The 21,151-nt window shown below is 39.4% G+C and overlaps 1 protein-coding gene across 8 annotated transcripts in view; it reads right to left on the bottom strand.

Moving 5' to 3' along the window:
• Positions 1-21,151, bottom strand: part of ppfia2 (PTPRF interacting protein alpha 2) — a 543,269-nt gene that overhangs the window by 100,709 nt on the left and 421,409 nt on the right. For all 8 annotated transcript variants that reach the window (XM_087997151.1, XM_043709676.2, XM_043709677.2 and 5 more), the window contains 3 exons: positions 19,198-19,279; positions 11,747-11,947; positions 1,035-1,097 (listed from right to left, as the gene is read on the bottom strand). In XM_087997151.1, coding sequence (XP_087853277.1) covers positions 1,035-1,097; positions 11,747-11,947; positions 19,198-19,279 — 346 coding nt within the window. The remainder of the gene's footprint in view (positions 1-1,034; positions 1,098-11,746; positions 11,948-19,197; positions 19,280-21,151) is intronic.

Raw genomic sequence — 21,151 nt, 5'->3', positions numbered from 1 at the left:
CTTACTTGACCCAAAACGTTAACTCTGATTTCTCTTCACAGATGCTGCCAGATCTGTTCAGCACTTTCTGCAATTTTTCTTTTTGTTTCTGATTTACAGCATCCACAGTTCTTTTGATTTTCAGAAAATCTATGAAAATGTGCTTTCAGCAAAAAAGTAAAATATTGCCTGATTACAAAAAGATATCTAGTGAAATTATTAGAATGGTGATGGCAATATATTTCTGTGAGCACTTTTGAAGAGCCTTGCAATTATGCAAGCCAGGAAACCAAGATTGGGAATGTATTAAAATCAGTTTCTTCTTTTATATTCATGACTTCACTGGACAAAAAGCAGAGAAACCAAGGTTTATATTGTACTATAAAGGAATGGTAATTACTCAGAGGATGTTTGCAGCCTAAGGAACTTAAATTGATCATATACTAATTAACAGTACATTATAGTAGATCAAGGCAACTGAAAATGAAAATTATACATATTTATAATGAACATTATATGTTACTCATATGGGTTTAAAAGATCTCACCTTTAGTTCAAATTGCAAGCATATAAAAATAACTCAGAGCAGGCAAATACAAGATAATGAAAGAAATTTTCATGTCAAAATTTTGATTGCATTCTCATTAAAGATATATTGGACCAATTTACTCTAAAAAAGATAACTGAATGGTACAGTATAACTCAGACAAATGTTAAAATTACAGAGAAATTTGCACAGCCCCTAACAAATCTCTTTAGTTTGCTTTCAGTGTACAGAGTTATGATGCAAATGTTTCTAATCCTTCCAAAAGTGAAAGGAAGGTAAGATCTCATCAGCTGAAAACAATGGATGATTGCTTTTACCATACAGGTTTTTAAATTGTATTATCCAAAGATACTATGTTAATATATTTCCATTTATAATCTACAAATCAAAGAGATTTAGAAATGAAATTTTTCTGTCAGGAAGGCACTTAAAACATGCAAGCACCAAACTGTGTCATTGTCAAGTAAATCTGCAATAACGCAAATACAACAATAAAGTGAAGACTAACCATTCTTGTAGCAGATGTCAAGTTTTCCATTTCCTCATGGGTCACCCAGACATTTCCTGAGGGCTAATTATAAAGCCCACAGAGAACCAATCACAATCCATGTGAGGCAAGCAGTGTTAAAGAAGAAAGGCAGCACCACTGTAAGCCAATAGCGTATAGCATCATAATGAGAACAACAGCCTCACTGCTAAACTGACCAAGTTCCCAACATGTTCATGCTCTGCTTAGTATATATTCATGAAACTGGTAACTGCTACACAAGTATTTTGTTGCATGGGAACAGTGAACAGGAAATAAAAAAACACAAATAGGAATACTTTATCAACGCTTTCAAAATCATCTTATTGCTAAACCAGGCAGTTTTATCAACTGCACTGAGGCTTTCGAGGCACAGCATAAGACATTTTTGATATATGTTCATTAGGATTCTGATACGTTTTGAGATTGTGCTATTATGCATTCCACCCTTCCCCTTCTCCACTACTGATGACATAGTATTAACTCAAGACCCTGGACTCTTCAAATCCCATTATAAATATCTCATTAGGTAATCTCTTCTGTCTTGCTGGAACTACCTTGACCTTCAAAGTGCAGCATGCCTAAGGTTTCCAAATCCATGCTCTGGGTTGAATCTGCATATCTATTAGACTCATAAGTTTGTTTTGAGATCTTAGATGTGCTTTATCAGTGAACATTCTGGCTGTAGAAATATTTTACAACAAAACATCTAAAGTTATTTCAATGCCTAAGTTCCTCAGAAGTAAGCCATCAATGATTTCCTTTGCACTTAAATTGAAATGATTTGGATTTTTTCTGATATGGTTAGCAAACATAGTTTGGGGAAACTAACTGTAACGGTTAAACAAATTTATTTTGGGATGCATTTCAGGAAGCCTTCATACATTCAAATATTAATATATTTAGGTTGCATGGTGTAAGTTGTTGACTTAATTTCAGAGCATTGTCACAGTGCAAAGTGTCACAGTGCAAAGTGCATGAAAAGATTTTACCATTGATTCAAGGATTTTTCAGCATTAATTACACATTTTAGATTTTAAAGTGAAAAATTGTCTGGTGCAGATTCTGATTTTGGGTAATAGTGTAAAACAGGTGATGTTAACTTGCAGCAAGTTGAAAGATAATACTGGACTCAATCTTTACTTACTGTTATATTGCTTCAGAATAAAGTATTACAAACTAATATCTCCAAATTCAACCACACCATAGTTTCCATAATTGTCTCTTTGTATGTACTAAAGTAAAACCCTAGTTAATACCCACCTGAAAATATGTTAGCACAGTTTACCATTATTGGTGATATAAAATCCCAGCCTTATTTACCATCTTCAATTTCTATTTTCAGTAGAATCATGAGGAATGTAAATCAAGTTATCAACTTGTTATTTGCCCTTGTGCCTCAGTGGCTTGCCAAACAGAGAACAGCCAGGGAATTCCTAGAGGCGTGGCACTCATCCACAGACTCTATCAACAAATACATCGACCTGGACTCACTATACCGGCCACTACAGCGGACAGCCGGAACTGACAACCGGAAGCGGCAGAGACGGACCACTATAAATGCCGGAGGAAACATCACAGAAGCGCTTCACAGGAGGCTCCCAAGCACTGAGGATGTCACCTAGACAGGGGACGAAACGTTTGCAAGACAAATTCCCAGCTCGGCGAACAGAACCACAACATCCTAAATTGAAAATATACTGCCAGTGTTTTCTCATATTTGTGGGTCATCGTCCCAGAACTCCCAAAAGAACAGTCTGATGTAATACGGTCATTGTATCGACTACAGTGTTTCAAGATCTTCACAAGGGCAATAAAGGATGGACATTAAATCCTGGCCTTGCCAGTCGCATCCATATTCCATGAATAAGAAAAGGAATTTGAGTTTGACTACTATTGCTAATAGTTACCAGTATATTTTTCATGAATTGGTATTCGCTACAGAAGGAATTACTGTTCCCTCCACCTCTTGTTTCCTCACATCAGATCACACCATTATCATTTATTCCTTATCGTCAATTTTAGCTTTCCAACAGCTCAAGAGGTCACCCTGTTATTGAAATTTCCTTCCCAACAGTACTTTGCACAAATCTATGCATAAAGCTACACAACAATAAAGGATACAGCCTGAAAGGTAACTGCAGTATATTGCCAATATGACATGACCCAAGAACATATATGATCAGTTAAACATATGGTCAGACATCATGTTATCAAATCTCCAGGTCTGCTTGCAACTACAGTTCGTGGTTGACTAAAATACATCTTGTTAGTATTCTTCCTAAAACATCTAAAGTTTAAATAATTAATTTTATTTTGCATATTACATTATATGGAAGTTAACAAGCATTTCAAAAGGTGTTTTATTTTGAGAGTATTGAGACCACAGTTTACAACCTTAACATGGTGTACATTCAATAAAGGCTATCTAAATAGATTTGGGAAAGGGAAGAAAGTTCTTAAATATGTTAAAAATATAACTAAGAGAGGAAAACACAAATGGCACTATTAGCCTCAGCACTTTGCGTTAAGGAGAATAAAAATTGTGAAAGATCTTGTTATTCAATAATTATTCAGTGTTGTCCCTCAGATGTAGACGACATTCAAGGATAGAACTGGACTTAATTATGATGCATATCCAGTCAATTAGCTCATCAGCATTCGCTATTAGGCTCACAAATGAATAATTTCAATATGGGTGAAGTGGTACATAGATTCATGAATGTTCACCCTCAACAATAGTTATTTTTAAGAAAGGGAAGACAAAATGGGCAGAAGAAGCTACCAAGTATGTAGGGACATATTCTTGGGATTCTAGCATTTCCACTGTTTTTCCAGAGGGTTCCACAGATCTTCCATCTAAATTAATGCAAAAATCGGGTACTTCACTAAACCACATCCCCATTCTCTATTGTCTTATTTCTCAATTGTTGAAGAGGTCGACACTATCTGAATCCTTGTGAACGTCAACACCTGTGCTTATCTAATAAAAATGGCAAGCAATTTGTTACCAATGAGAATGTAGGTGCCAACAAATTGCAGTCCATTTATTGTAATACATTATGCATTCCACAATCACTTCACAATGATTCAGAAAGAGGCAAATATTAACAGTATATATCTAAACTGATAGACAAAGTCTCCATATAAAAGAGGAAATTTAAATTCAGATTAAATTGTGCACAGGTACAGACATACAGGGATGTAAAGAATGATCTTTCCACTGATAAAAACACACCCAAGGTACATTTCATAGTCTTGGGCCCTTTTATCATTGAACTGGCAAGGTGCATACACCAAATGGTTATCTCCAGGCAGTTTGCCAGAGGAGTGCCTTGAAGGTGTCAACTCACAATGCTGTATGAGCTGTTGCTCATGGTGACAATTACTGCCACCATCCTCTTTAAACGTATGAAAGTACAGATCCTGTTGGTACAGTGTGGTAGACAAAAAAAAATTCTGGTCTAACTAGAGATTTCTTGTAGTTTACATGATATAGAACTAGTTATAGATTACAGTGATAACATAGATGCTGTTACAGGCACTTTGAGGATGACCAGATGTTATGCATCACTCCTTCAAAATCCTAAACAGTTTTATCTTCAGTTCAAGATTATATCATCATAGTGAGTGGTGCTTATGGCACCCTTCAATATTAAAATTTTCATATGTGTATATGATATTTCCCATATACAAGCAACGTTTCACATTACTACTCATATATTTATGTATATAACTACATTTACCACTATCTTATCTGCCCAAAGTCTCTGACTTTTCAAATTCAGGAAATCTGGAGTTTTCACTGTTCTCATGGAATTGTCTTTGGATTTGGAAGATTGTTAGCTTACTCGGCAGATAACATTTGATTTGATTCTCTTCCCGACAGTGTGAGGCCTGCAGGACCCTTGCGTTTTCAAGATCCCCATTAACTTTGTGCCAGCTAGTTAGTAATGGATGATTCACTAAAATGGGATAAGATTCCTACAGTTTCTTTGTATGACCCCGTTGGCAATATGGACATTACGTGATCTCCGATAGTCTGCAACTTCTTGGATCAATGTACCTTTTCAGTTCAGATCCCTGAACTACATATGTTGCCCTGTCCTAAATGTAACAACCACCTTGCACTTTGGCACAAATTGAAGTGTGAGGCCTATTGTGCACGATATGACTGGTACTTAATATATATGTCTTGATAGTCCTATTGATATAAATGTTGAATTTCGGTAGGAATGGAATTGAGTCTTCAGCTCCCCGCTAATCAGCGACTCTCATGGTGTTGGAGCATCAACGATTAACAGTGTCAGATAGAAGCTAGTACTTATTTTCAAGAGTGACTTAACCGTTCTGACCGGAGGTTCATTTCCCCACTTGATTGTGGATATCTTGGCAGCTTGTGACATATTCAAATCCAGAACTAGCTGCAAATTGGCTGAAACACTCTTTTGCAAACGTGGTCTATCACGTGAAATGACCATATCAGGAATACCAAGTCCTTACAATACCTTATGTAAGATTTTGATAACCACACCCTAAGTCATGGCAGCAGCTTCTGAACCTTCATTTACTGGAGAAATATTTGATGTAATAAGGTAAGACCTTCATCATGATTAGTAAGTTTATGAACGACACCAACACTAGTGGTATAGTGGACAGTGAAGAATGTTATCTAAGAGTACAACAGGATCTTGATCAGCTGGGCCAATGAGCCGAGAAGTGACAGATGAAGTTTGATTTAGATAAATGCGAGGTGTTGCATTTTGGTCACACAAACCAGGGCAGAGCTTACACAGTTAATGGTAGAGTCCTATGCACTGTTATCGATCAGAGAGACCTAGGGGTTCAGGTACATAGTTTCTCAAAGGTGGCGCCACAGGCAGACAGGGCATGAAGGCGGCATTTGGCAAGCTTACCTTCATTGTTCACAGCATTGAGTATAGGTGTTGGGATGTCATGTTATGACTGTAAGGAAATTGGTGAGGCTACTTTAGGAGTACAATGTACAGTTCTGGTCACCTTATTGGAAGGATGTTATTAAATTAGAAAAGGTGCAGAGAAGATTTACAACGTTGTCACCGGGACTGGAGGATTTGAGTTATAAGGAAAGGCTGGTTAGGCTGGGACATTTTTCGCTGGAGCTTAGGAGATTGAGGGGTAACCTTATAGCGGCTTAAAATATTATGAGGCACAGATAAGGTGAATAGCAAAAGTCTTTTCCCTAGGGTAGAGGAGTTCAAAACTAGACGGCATTGGTTTAAGGTGAGATTTTAAAGGGACCAGAGGGGCAATATTTTCATACAGAGGATGATGCATATATGGAATTAACTGTCAGAGGAAGTGGTAGAGGCAGATACAGTTACAATATTTAAAAGCCATTTGGACAGGTTCATGATTAGGAAAGGCTTAGAGAGATATGTATCAGACACAGGCGAATGTATCTAGTTTAGTTTGGGAAAGCTGGTCGACATGGATGAGTCTGTTTCTGTGCTGTATGACTATGACTCTAAATAGATCTGTGCCTACACGTTTCCACAGTTTAGTTGGCAATGTGGTGGGTATCAACGGCTCTCGTTGATGGCACAGGTCCTGCAATTGATGATAAGATCCTCAACAAACTTGGTGATGTTAGCCCAAAACATTGCGGGCCAAACATTGGCTCTGCCCTTGGCGATCAATAAGTGTCCCCGGCTTCCTGGGGACATCCTTGTTATAGCTAACCCTGACCACAATCAAACAGATGTTCGGACATCCATGACCTCTCACCTCCGCCCACTGGATCTGGCCAAGCCAACTGTAGGTTATAGGTTATTGAGCCACAGTGGGTTCAGTATATGACTCAATTTCATGAATAAGCTTGATATCAAACAAAGGTGGGAAGGAAGAAGAATTGGGGAAAAGGTAATTTGTAGGTGCAATGAGGAGGTGGAAAACCTAGACAAAGATGATTGGAAGGTAGGGCATCAATAATTAAGATAAGGCAGATGACAGTGATAATCAGAGGTAGTATTAGAGGTGGTGGTAGGATTGGGTTGGGGAAGGGAGGATGTGAGCTGCAGCTGTGACTGACAGTCACAATTAGACAAAGTTGCATGTGGTATCTCACAGCAACTTGTCTGTTCTGAATGTATAATAAAGAGGAGCACAGCCGTTCAGTCTGTTTCAAAAATTGGCTAGTTATTTTGAACAATTATGCATTTTTGGTAGTAGCCAGCAGTGGTCCCACACAGAACTACATGCTACACTGCATGAAGATCTGATTTCCCCTATATTCACCCTTGTGCTAGCTGCCCCACGGGATATCAATATTGTAGACAGTGCTTCAGATAGCGATCAGGCCCATTATGTGTCAGCAACATTGGAGGCCTAGCCATTCTGTTGAGCACCTCATAAACCAGCAACACAAATCAAATCTTATGGCATAAAAATACCAAAGAGTTGCAGGTGTTGGAAATCAGAAACAACAGTAGAAATTGCTGGGAAAACTCAGCAGGTCTGGCAGAATCTGTGTAGAAAAAGCAGAGTTAATGTTTCTGATCCAGTGACCCTTCCTTAGAACTGATTGTAGCTGGGAAAAGGTGGTATAAATGCTGAAAATGAGGTGGGAGGACAGGGGAGGAGTAAATGATAGGTGGAGATAGAGTCCAGAGAGTGGGAAAACAACAGCTAGGCAGATTAAGGAATGGGTCAAGGTCAACCTGGGAGATTCAAGAGCTGCTAATGGGGACCATTACTAACTGATGATGGGTTATGTGTGGTAGCAGCCCATGTGATCACAAGGCCTGGCGTGAGGGAATTGGGAACGGAAATGGGAGAAGGTACTAATGCTCTAAAATTATTGAATTTGTTATTAAGTCCTGAAGGTTGCAGGGGCCTCAAGTAGACAATGAAATGCTGTACTTCCAGCTTGTGCTCAACTTTGCTGTTCTCAGCCTGAGACAGAGATGTTGGCCAGGGAACATGATGGTGCTTAGAAGTGGCAAGTAATAGGAAGCTCAGGGTCATTTTTGTGGACAGAACAGTTGATCTGCAAAGTGGTCACCTTGCCTGTTTTGTTTCCCCAGTGTAGGGCAGATACAGTGTGGGGAGTGAATACATTAGACTACTTTGAGTGACGTATAGGCAAATTGCTACCTCCCTTGGAAGGTGCGCCTAGTGCCTTGGTTAATGAGCAGGGAGGAAGTAAATGGGGAGGTGTTACAGGAAGAAACAAAAGCCGTGAAACCATTCTGATAGAGGATGGATGTCTAAAGGGATTTACAGGTCCATGGTGAAGAGAAGATAGCTAGAATCCATGAACTGGAAATTCTGAAACTGACGTAAAGTGTCAGAAAGCAAATGTAAGTTGGAAGGGATTGGACAAGTGAGAAAAAAATTGAGTCAAGATAGGAAGAGATAAGTTCTGTTGGGCAGGGATAGGCAGTCCTGTTTGTGGAATTTGGAAAGGAGGTAGAAATGGGCTATATGGGATTGGGGGACAATGAATTGGAGGCAGTGGGAGGGAGCTCCCCAGATGAAATGAGATTAGTGACCATTATGAACACAATAATCTGGTGTGCAATGGTGGAGTCATGGTCCAGGCAGAGACAGGAGGAGGTGGCACTCAGCCACTGCAATGTAGAGGTCAGAATGCCAGACAACAACAATGCCATTCTTGTTGGCAGGTTTGATTACATAGTCAAGGTTGGATCTGAGGCAAATTTTAAGGCATGTTATCATTTCCTTTTTAATAAAACAAATCAACTATTCCAGCATTCGCACTACGTATCATGAGCTCATACTCTCCTTCAAAATGAATTTGTGCCAGTTATCTGCAGAAATGAATTTACATTCTCTTTGACGTTTAAAAAGTGAGAACTTAAGTATTGCTGAGAAAAGACATATTTTATTGAAGCTTATGTTTTGCACTGATTGGAGTGATTCACAAGAAAAACACTGTAAGGTGTAAAACCAACATTTATAGTGTATTAAATTGGGATTAATTTAACTGTGTAAATTGGGACTCTTAAGATTTTCCTGATGAATGCAAGATGCAACTCTTTAACAAAATGTGATGTTTTCAACAATACTCACTAATGTTAATTTTGCTGTGGAAAAAACATTGCTTGCTGACAATATGTTATGGTATAGTCAAACTTTGAGATGTTTGGTTAAGTTGGGTGAATTTTGATTTTTATCATTAGATAGAGCACAAAACATAGCTTAATCCTCCATCTTTGAGCAGTTAAAATTTGATAAGGACCTGACTAACTTGTTTACTCTGACGTTGTATTCCTTTCTGACTGTAATATTGCTACATTAATTAATCCAAGGAAAGTCATAGCACCTTTGACAGCTATTACGTGGAACTCAGGTTTGACTTAGACAGGAATGCTCCCCATCACATCACCTGACCTCCTAATTCTTGACATACAGTTCAGTTTATTTAAAACATCCATAAAATAATTAAGGAATATATTGTTGGAATTTTAAAAATCGATTAACATTTTCAAAAATATGTTATACAATTGGGTGTATTAGGATTTAAAAATAACAAACAATATGGGGCATATTTAATGGAGGCTTTTTGTAACAATTATTGTCTGGGTACAAAATAAAACAGACTGAAATCAACACAGTGGTAAAACCACGAATGCATGTATTATTACAATTGAAATGGACTGGAAATGCTGTCATAGTAAAAGAACAAACAGTATAGACATTTATGATTAGACTTTATAATTAGAAATAAAAGTTATGCCTTCAGCATGTACTAGATATAATACTTCAAATCACAATCTTCTACTTGAGTATACTGCGCTCCAAATTCATAGTCAAGTAGTCATCGAGTTACAGCATATCAATGTAACCTGGTAAACCGGGTCTATTTTAATTAACAATACTCTGATCTGTGCATTAAATTGACAAATAAAGCTAGATAAAGAAAACATTAAACCAAATAATTTATGAAATTGATCTCTAAATATTTGTACAATGCCCTTACATACTTTTTGTGTCATACTGGACAGATGCTCCCAACACAGAGTCTTAGAGATGGAAACAGACCCTTCGGTCCAACCTGTCCATGCCAACCAGATATCCCAACCCAATCTAGTCCCACCTGCCAGCACCTGGCCCATATCCCTCCAAACCCTTCCTATTCATATACCCATCCAAATGCCTCTTAAATGTTGCAATTGTACCAGCCTCCACCACATCCTCTGGCAGCTCATTCCATACACATACCACCCTCTGCGTGAAAATGTTGCCCCTGAGGTCCCTTTTATATCTTTCCCCTTTCACCCTAAACCTATGCCCTCTAGTTCTGGACTCACCGATCCCAGGGAAAAGACTTTGCCTATTTATCCTATCCATGTCCCTCATAATTTTGTAAAACTCTATAAGGTCACCCCTCAGCCTCTGACGCTCCAGGGAAAACAGCCCCAGCTTGTTCAGCCTCTCCCTGTAGCTCAGATCCTCCAACCCTGGCAACATCCTTATAAATCTTTTCTGAACCTTTTCAAGTTTCACAACATCTTTCCAATAGGAAGGAGACCAGAATTGCACGCAATATTCCAACAGTGGCTTAACCAATGTCCTGTACAGCCGCAACATGACCTCCCAACTCCTGTACTCAGTACTCTGACCAATAAAGGAAAGCATACCAAGTGCTGCCTTCACTATCCTATCTACCTGCGTCTCCATTTTCAAGGAGCTATGAACCTGCACTCCAAGGTCTCTTTGTTCAGCAACACTCCCTAGGACCTTACCATGAAGTGTATAAGTCCTGCTAAGATTTGCTTTCTCAAAATGCAGCACCTCGCATTTACCTGAATTAAACTCCATCCGCCACTTCTCAGCCCATTGGCCCAAATGGTCCAGATCCTGTTGTAATCTGAGGTAACCCTCTTCGCTGTCCACTACACCTCCAATGTCATCTGCAAACTTACTAACTGTACCTCTTATGCTCGCATCCAAATCATTTATGCAAATGACAATAAGTAGAAGGCCCAGCACCGATCCTTGTGGCACTCCACTGGTCACAGGCCTCCAGTCTGAAAAACAACTCTCCACCACCACCCTCTGTCTTCTACCTTTGAGCCAGTTCTGTATCCATGAAAGACACATTTGAAAATAGCAATCCCATTTACTTCCTGTCTTTTTAAAAACTTTTTGTAAAAATTATATTGCTTACTCCCATCCACCTGCTTATGTTAACTGTAGTAATGGCACTGGCATGGTAAAAGAGAGGTCAATTGAGTTTTTAACAATTGACACTTAATTATTTACTTACATATGATGAATGGGATGATCAATCGCCAGCTAAGTTTAGGAGTTGGTGTGAAGATGATCATCACACCTGACCATCAAAAACAAGCCTGCCAAGAGCACATAAAATCTAGCGAACAATGTTATAGCACTGTAAAATATTCATATTTAAAAATCAATTGCATTTTAAAAAATCATAGTTAGCCATATACAGTTAGCAGGTAGTGTGGAGGAATCTCAGCAATGTATTCTGATCTCTGGTTTCAGTTACTCACAATCCCTCATGTATCATTTATACTGTTAAATTTGACATCTGATTCCAATTTGTAATTCTTTCCCTGCTAATGATGATTCTTTATGTATTATCATCATTCAAAAGTGTGAAAACAAGGATACCAATATTATCAGAATATCAAGCTTATTAAAATATGATAAATGACACTCACTGTTCTCGATGTTGGAGGGGCTGATGGGCTTGTTAGTGACACCATCTCTTGGATTGCCAGTCTGAGTTTTAAGCGATGAAGAGGATTACTGATTCCAATTTCTCTTTGGATCTCAGTGTCAGACAGTGCAGACATGATGGCACCACTCTTCACATTTGCACGGCAAGCGGCAACATACCATGCAGGCATTCCAAGCCACAGCTGTAGAGCAAAAAAAAACATAATTCACTCATTATCCAGATTACAAAAGAATGTTTAAATGGCCAATGCAGAATATATAATAAAAAATTAATGTATAGGTAGATATTTATAATCAGCAGTAACAATTCATTCAACTCACTTAATAAATTGATTTGTACATGGCATGTTTTTACAACAAATGAAACCCCATACATTTATTACATTTGCTTTCCATATTTTCTTCCTGTTTCTTATTTCTTTCAATGTACTTTTATTTTAATCTACCTCTCCATTCTTTTGCTAATTCATTGTTCCAATTGTCAAGTTTCTTGTTTCAACAGCAAGCAGCAGTTCTTGACTACAATACCAATGTCTCTGCTGTCAAACGTTCAGGCTTGTAGGATTGGTAGTTCTTTTGTCCTTAGCAGCTCTTCTGGAGGCCCTGGCCCTCACCCACAACTCTTTTGCAGTATAGCAATATCTTCATTGATACTGCTTCCCTCTCTTATCATGAATTGGAAAGTTTTATTTATTTTGCTTCCAATTTTCACCCCCCTGCTCTCACCTTCACCTGGCCCATCTCTGACTCTTCCCTTCGCTTCCTCGACATGTCTTTTTCCATTTCTGGGCATAGACTGGCCACCAATACCCATGACAAACTTACTGACTCCTCAGTTACCCTGTCTATATATCCTCACACCATGCTTCCAAGAATCTATTATTCCATTCTCTCAGTTTCTCCATCTTAGCTGCACCTGTTCCAATGAAACTGGTTTCTTTAAGGAGGTCTCCGAAATGTTCATCTTTTTTTCTCAATTGAGGAATTTCTACCACTGTGGTTGACAGGGCCCTCAACTATGTCTGACCCATCTCCCACATTTCAGACCTCACACCTCTCCTGCACTTTGGCCCTCACCAGCACTCTTCCATCCAACAACATCAATAGGGTCCCCCTTTGTGCTCACCAATGATCCCACCAGCATCAACATCCAAAGGATCATTAGCTACCATTTCCACCACCTCCAATGGGATGCCATCACCAGACACATATTCCCCTCCCCTACTTTTTCAGCATTCTGCAAGGACCATTCCTTAGTACACTCCTCCATCACTTCCAACACATCCCCACAGCCCCATGGCATCTTCTCTTGCAATTGCAGAAGGTGTAATACCTGCCCATTCACCCTCCTCCAAGGCTCCAATCATCCTTCCAGATGAAGCTGCACTTTACCTGCACTTTACTCAATCTAGTCTACTATATTCATTGCACACATTGTGAAAATGAAGCACAGACTGGATGACTGTTTTTTAAAACACCTGCAATCTGTCTGTAAAAGAGACCCTGAGCTTCCAGTTGCCAGCCACTTCAGCCAACATCTCTGCCTTGGGCTTGCTGCAGTACTTCAGCGAAATTCAGTGCAAGCTGGTAGAATAGCACTTATTTTCTGTTGGGAACATTGCAGCCTTCAGGACTCAGTATCGAGTTCAATAATTTTAGGGTTTGAAACCATGTCCTTACCCCAACTCCCACACACCAGACCTTGTCATCAGATGGGCTGCTTGCACACACAACCCATTGTCATGGGTTGTACTAATAATCCCAATTAACAGTTAATCCCCCAGACTGATCTTTAACCACCTCTTTGACCAACTGTTTTTCTGTCTCTTTGGGTTCTATCTTTACCTACTTTCCCCACACTTCCCAAACCAACATCTATGTAAATAGCAACCTTTCCCTTGCTACCATCAGTTCTGACAAAGGGTCACTGAACCTAAAATGTTAACTGTATTTTCTCCCCACAGATACTGCCAGATCTGCTGAGTTTTCCAAGCAATTTATGTTTTTGTTTTTGTCCTCTGAATTAGAAACACAACAATTTTTGATGGAGAGGGTTCCAATAGTATTTCCAAAGGTTCCCAGAGGCAGGGCACATTTTGCTCCCACACCGTTTGCAAATTTTTGGCTTTCATATGGTCCATATAATTATTCAGGACCGTTGCACTTAACTGAACTTTATATGTCACTGGTCCTGACCTCATTTCAACTATGCCTCTTACCCGTACAGGGTCATTTACATGGTTCTTACACCATACTTCATCCTCTCTATCAAATTGTCTCTTCACTTAGCAGAGTCTCAGGTGTGGCATTGGAGTTTCTAATGTCATTTCACCTGCAACCCACCAGGTCTGCGAAGATGAAACTTAACCTGGTGTGGAGTCTTCTACCCATTCGCAACACTACAGATGTTATCCCTGTAGTTCCATGTGGTGTGGTGCTATAATTAAACAAAAATCATGACAGCTTGGTATCTAGTGAGGCTGCAGGCTGTTTCTTCAATCCAACCTTCAAAGCTTTGACCTCTTTTTCTGCAAGGCCATTGGATGATGGGTGGTATGGAACAGTCCTTATATGTTGGACGCCATTTGATTTTAAAAGATAACAAAATTCCCTCCTGATAAATGATGACACATTATCTGTGACTAACACTTCCAGGACTCCGTGTGTTGCAAAAGATGTATACAGCTTTTCTATCATCGTTCCAATGGCTGATAAATGGAGTCTACGCACTGGATCCAACCACTTTGAGTGGACCTCTACAATGACTAAGATCATTAAACCGATGAAAACATCTACATTGTCAACATGCAACCAAGTCTAAGATTTACCTGGCCATTCCCACAGCTGTGGGGGAGCTGCCGGTGGTAACCTTTGTCTTTGTTGATACTCTGGGCACTGTCCACTGACATAGATATGTCCACATCTAAGTCTGGCCACCAGATATAACTTCTTATCAGAATCTTCATTTTGGAGACCCCTGGATGGCTCTGGTAGAGCTCAGCCAGTATTTGATGGGGACCTTTGCTCGGGACAGTCACTCTTGCTCCCCAGAAAAATATTTCATTCTCTACTGTGAGCCAATCTCTCTTGGTCCAAAAAGCTTTCAAATCTAGTTGTGATGGCCTTTTGGTTTCCCCCATTAATACCAGTTGTTTCAGTTCGGAAATGACTGGAATTTTCTGTGTCCAAAGTCAGATATTGTTAACTGTGAATGGGAGTGTGTCCAGAAAATTTAATATCATTACAGACGCTTCAATTTGGGCTAAAACCAGTGATGCTTACGCTAATGGAAGGCTGCACAATGCATTCACATTCACTGCTTGGCCTCCTGGATGGTGTTCTAAGTTATAATTATAAGCACTTTGTATTAGAGCCCACTGCTGAATACAGGCCGAAGCAATGGGTGACAATGTCTTGTCCTCTCTAAGCAGACTAAGGAGGGGTTTGAGGTCTGTGATTATCACAAATTTCCATCCATAAAGGTATTGGTGAAACTTCTTGACTCCAAATATGACTGCCAATTTTTCTTTTTATATCTGGAAGTATTTATGCTCTGCCTTAGCCAAAGTCCTGGATTCATAAGCTTTTGGATGTTCCTCCCCAGTGGACAACAAATAAGCTAATACCACCCCGATTCCCTATGGGGAGGCAACGCATGTCAACACCAGGTCCTCCTTGGGATCACAGCATGCTAACACATTTGAGGATGATAGCTGTTTTTCTCTTCATTGACAGCTAGGGCTTGTCAATGAGACCATTTCCAAGGCTGACCCTTTTTTAGAAGTTAATGTAAAGGAGCTAGGATGGATGTCAGGTTATTATTAACTTTCCATAATAATTACCAGGCCCAGAAATGACCTATGCTCCTGGACTCTTGTGAGAGCCAGGGCACTTTATCTTGCAACAGGTGGAACCCAGTCTTGTCAAACTTGTAGCCCAAGTAGGTCATTTAGGAAATCTGGAACAAAGTTTTCCCTTCAAAAGCATATGCCTGCCTTGGAAAAATGCCCTAGGACTATGTCCAAGTTCTCTAAGTGTTCTTATTAGTTTTCCCTGTTATCAGGATGCCATCGAGGTAAATGGAAACCTGACATAAACCTTGTAAAATGTTTTCCATCTTCTGCTGAAAAATTGAACAGGCCAGTGATACCCCCAAAGGCAGTGTTATACATTGGCACAAACCCTTATGGGTATTAATTGTAGCACTTTTTTGGGAATCCTGGTCGAAATGCAGTTGCAACCAAGCATGTCTCAAGAACCTTCGTCAAGGAACAGCACTCCCGCTCACCTGGCCAGCTTTGCACATAAATCCTGAGGGATTGGATATTTATCCAGTTGCAAAAAAACAGTTTATTGTTTATTAAAATCCTCACTAAGATAAACTGATCCATCGGGCTTCAAAATCAATATGAGCCCAGAGTAAATTTTATTAAAAACTGGTTCTGCAATCACTGATGTGGCCACACCAGTATTGAGCTCCACCAGAACCAGACAACTATTTATCCAGCCATTTATCCTGATTAGCTCTGATTTGGATATTGCTAAGCAATTTAAATGTTCCAAATCAGCCATTGATGGATTTTCCAAGATATGAACTCTCCTGGACATCCTCTTGGGTGTTGGCCTATAAATTATCTTACTCAATTTAGGTGCAGTAGGACACTTCTCTGTCTCAAGTCCAAACACCAGCAACCACTACAATAGCTTGCTGGCCAGGATTCTGAAGAAAATTTTAACCATTTGGCTGAGGCTTGGCTTTGTTTTGGGGATTCTCCATGGGTTGACCTAGTGTCCATCTGATCACAATACATCCTCAGTAAGGCTATATAATTGCCTGCACTCAAATGTTGTCCCCCAGGCTCAGGTAGACTGGCAAAAGTGTTCACTTCCATTGGAATACTTTGCAACTCAGGTATTGCACTTGCTGCATTTTCCATTGTTAAAGCCAGTGGAAAAACCTGTTTGAAGTTCAGTAGAGCTTTAGCGAGCAGGTGCTTTTGCACAGTTTTATAATTTATCCCACATCCTAGGCTGTCTCTAAGCATCGCCCAAAGGGTTAAACCAAATTCGCAGGCTTCTCAGTCATCTTAATCTAGTCAAAAATTCCGATACAGATTTCCTTGTTTCTCAAATTGCCAAGTAAAAGTGATAGCACTTCAGAATTAGAGGAGACTTGGGTTTGTAATATTCTTTAATTGTGTCAGTAAATTTTTGAAAGGTTTTCATATCTGGTGCCTCAGCGAAAGCTAGGCAGAAAAAGAAGACAGAAAAGCTTGCATCACAATGTCAAAATATAATGCATTCTTTCCACAGTCTTCTGAGCCCAGTCTTCAATGCTCTCATTTGAGAGAGACAACTGGTGGTGGTTTAATCCAAGGGTCACCACATTACGAATAAAGGTCATAGAACATTACAGTGCATTACAGGCCCTTTGGCCCTCGATGTTGCGCCGACCTGTGAAACCAATCTGAAGCCCATCCAACTTAAACTATTCCATTTTCATCCATATGTTTATCCAATGACTATTTAAATGCCCATAAAGTTGGCAAGTCTACTACAATTGCAGGCAGGGCATTCCACACCCCTACAACTCTCTGAGTAAAGAAATTACCGCTGGCATCTGTCCTATATCTATCACCCCTCAATTTAAAGCTATGTCCCCTTGTGCTGGCCATCACCATCAAAGGAAAAAACCTCTCACTGTCCAACCTATCTAACCCTCTGATTATCTTATATGTCTCAATTAAGTCACCCCTCAACCTTCTTCTCTCTGAAAACAGCCTCAAGTCCCTCAGCCTTTCCTCATAAGACCTTCCCTCCATACCAGGCATCAAAATAGTAAATCTCCTCTGTACCGTTTCCAAAGCTTCCACAGCCTTTCTATAATGTGGTGACCAGAACTGTACACAATACTCCAAGTATGACTGCAACACAGTTTTGTACTGCTGTAACGTGACCTCATGGCTCCAAAACTCAATCCCTCTACCAATAAAAGCAAGACACTGTATGCCTTCTTAACAACACTATCAACCTGGGCGGCAACTTTCAGGGATCTGTGCACATAGACACCAAGATCTCTCTGCTCATCTATACTACCATTAGTCCAGTATTCTGTATTCCTCTTGTTCCTTCCAAAGTGAATCACCTCATACTTTAGCACATTAAACTCCATTTGCCACTTCTCGGCCTAGCTCTGCAGCTTATCTATTTCTCTCTGTAACCTGCAACGTCCTTTCGCACTATCCACAACTCCACCCACCTTAGTGCCATCCGCAAATTTACTAACCCATCCTCCCACGCCCTCATCTAGGTCATTTATAAAAATGACAAATCAGTCACCCCAAAGCAGATCCTTGCGGTAGGCCAATAATAACTGAACTCCAGGATGAACATCTCCCATCAATCAACACTCCCTGTCTTCTTTCAGCCAATTCCTGATCCAAACCGCCAAATCACCCTCAATCCCATGCCACCATATGTTGTGCAATAGCCTACCATGTGAACCTAACCAAATGCCTTACTGAAATCCATTTGTGCCACATCAACCACTTTACGCTCATCCATCTGTTTGGTCACCATATTAAAGAACTCAATAGGTTTGTGAGGTATGACCAACCCTTCACAAAACCGTGTTGACTATCCCTAATCAACTTATTCCTTTCTAGCTGATTATAAATCCTAACTCTTATGACCTTTTCTAACACTTTACCTACAACCGAAGTTCAGGCAAGAGGCAAGATTGAGCAGATAGGACCTAATCAGTAACCTCAGAAGTGGAATCTCAGAAGCTAGAACAGCACTCCAAGTGTCTTACACTTGGAATTGGGAGTGGTGTCATGGAGGTTAGAAAAGAAGTAAATCAACTTCATCAACATCTTAAGAGCATTAAACAAAAGCTTTGAAGCATTTGGGAATCTTATGAATGGTATAATTAATATTATAAATGCATTATCAAAAACTAATTATTCTGTAATGGAATAACATTGTTTTGTGTTACCAGAGTATATAACAACAAAAGTAAAATAAAGGTCCATTTTAAATAAAATTAATTTTTGCAGCTATCCTCCCAGAGAAATAATCTGTTATAGCAATTTTATAGCTTTATACCTCTGCTGTGAAGTCTTACCAGCTGGGAGGATATATTGAGAATTTGGATATTAGCAACACCATGGTTTTAATTTAATTAATTACTTTTTGAATTGGGTAGGGCAGGGATGTTGTTGGCTGAACAAGTTCATTCAAACAATCTGAGATGCAAATTTCTGGAGACTCAGATTCACAGTTACCCTTATAATGTCAATAAAACAAACAATAAAATGCCATTCCAGTAGGCGTTTTTTTAAAAAAATGCACTGTTGTTTATAAATAGCACATATTGCTCATACAGATTAGTGAAATAATTTGTTAGTGCACTGTTTTTATTCAGTTTTACCTCAAGCCATGCGACAACTGTCGGTCCATCCCATTGTGCAAATGGCAAACCTTTTCTCCGAGCTTCCTCTAACAAATCATGCCTGTAAAGAAAGCCAAAAAGCCACAGCTTGAAATTGGTCTTGAATTATATATAGCCGTTATTCGCAGCTTGACTTTGACACGATTCTCAGTTCAAACAAAGAAAGATGGTGGGAGAGAATTGTTGTTCTGACTGGAGGCTTGTAACCAGCTGTGTGCTGCAAGGATCCATCCTGGATCCATTGTTGTTCATCATTTATATAAACAAATTGGTTGACAATATAGATGGCGTGGTTAGTAAGTTTGTGGATGACATCAAAATTGATGGTATAATGCACAGTGAAGAAGGTTATCTAAGAATACAATGGAATCTGGACCAACTGGGCCAGAGGGCCAAAGAATGGCAGATGGAGTTTAATTTAGATAAATGCAAGGTGTTGCATTTTGGTACGACAAACCAGGGTAGGACTTACACAGTTAATGGTAGGTCCCTGGGGAGTGTTGTTGAACTGACAGACCTAGAGTGCAGGCACATAGTTCCTTGAAAGTGGCATTACAGGTATACAGGATGGTGAAGAAGGCATTTGGCATGCTTGACTTCATTGAGCAGAGCACTGAATGCTGAAGTTGGGACTTCATGTTATGGCTATACAAGACATTGGTATGGCCCCATTTGGAGGACTGCATACAATTCTGGTCACCCTACTATCGAAGGTATTAAACTGGAAAGTGTGCCAAAAAGATTTACAAGGATGTTACCGAGACTGGAGGGTTTGAGTTATAAGGAGAGGCTGAAAGGGCTGGGATTTTTTTTCCCTGGAGCACAGGACACTTACAGAGGTTTATAAATTAATGAGGGCCTAGATAAGGTCAATAGCCAAGTTATTTTCCCCAAGGTCAGGGAGTCTAAAACTTGAGGACATAAATTTAAGATGAGAGGTGAAAGATTTAAAAGGGTCCTGAGGGGCAACTTTTTCACATAAAGGCTGGTGTATTTGTGGATCGGGCTGCCAGAGGAAATGGTAGGGGTGAGTACAATTATGACATTTAAAAGGCATTTGGATGGGTACATGGATATGAAAATTTTAGAGGGATACAGGCCAAATGCAGTCAAGTGGGACGAGTTCAATTTAGGAAACCTGGTTGACATTGACAAGTTAGGTCAAAGGATCTGTTTACTTGCCGTATGACTCTATAAAAATTAAAAGTGAAATGTAATATACGGCACAAAAGGAGAAATAACTGAACAGCAGTATTTTTTTCACCCCATTTGATTTAATTTACCATGACAAGCAAAACAGAATTGCATAGACTTCTAATTCATGATCATCCATTTTGCATCACCTTGGAGGAATAGTTTCATTATCATTGTTTTTAAGTAGCAGCTTTCATGTCTTCAGGGCATTTCAAAGCTGCCATTTATTGTTCTTTAGGAGTAATCACTACATTATTGTTGGCAAAAACATGAGCCTATTTGTACTCCGTAAAGGTCTACAAACAGCAAATTATCAGTAAATGATTCTTGATGCTATTGGGCAACAGAAAGCTTTTTGCCAGATCCCTTTCTAATGACTTGTTCTAAAGTTTCAACTAAACAAAGTCTCCTGACATACTGCATGCTTTTAATAAATTAAAGTCATTATGTGGAAAAGAAATTAACAGTCTGGCCAGAGATTAAGTTGCTATCAAGTAACCCAAGGAATACCTCAGTTGAATGTAATTGCAAGACCAGAATTATTAACTTCCAATAAAACTCTATGTAAATTTGAAGATCAGTACCTCAGCTTTCAATTAGGCAATTCAGTCAAAAGTTTTGCAAAGTCAGTTCAACAGATTCAACCAGTAATGTTTCTTTAAAATTGATTTCCTTTCCAGGTCTGGTAATTGTTTTACTCTCTGTCTTTTATAAATTTTGCACATTTTAAAAATTCTGT

This window comes from Chiloscyllium plagiosum, unplaced genomic scaffold, assembly GCF_037043375.1.
Source record: "Chiloscyllium plagiosum isolate Xiang-an unplaced genomic scaffold, Cpla_swu_hap1 HiC_scaffold_19, whole genome shotgun sequence".
Lineage (NCBI taxonomy): Eukaryota > Metazoa > Chordata > Chondrichthyes > Orectolobiformes > Hemiscylliidae > Chiloscyllium > Chiloscyllium plagiosum.
This window is presented reverse-complemented; position numbering and strand designations above follow the sequence as displayed.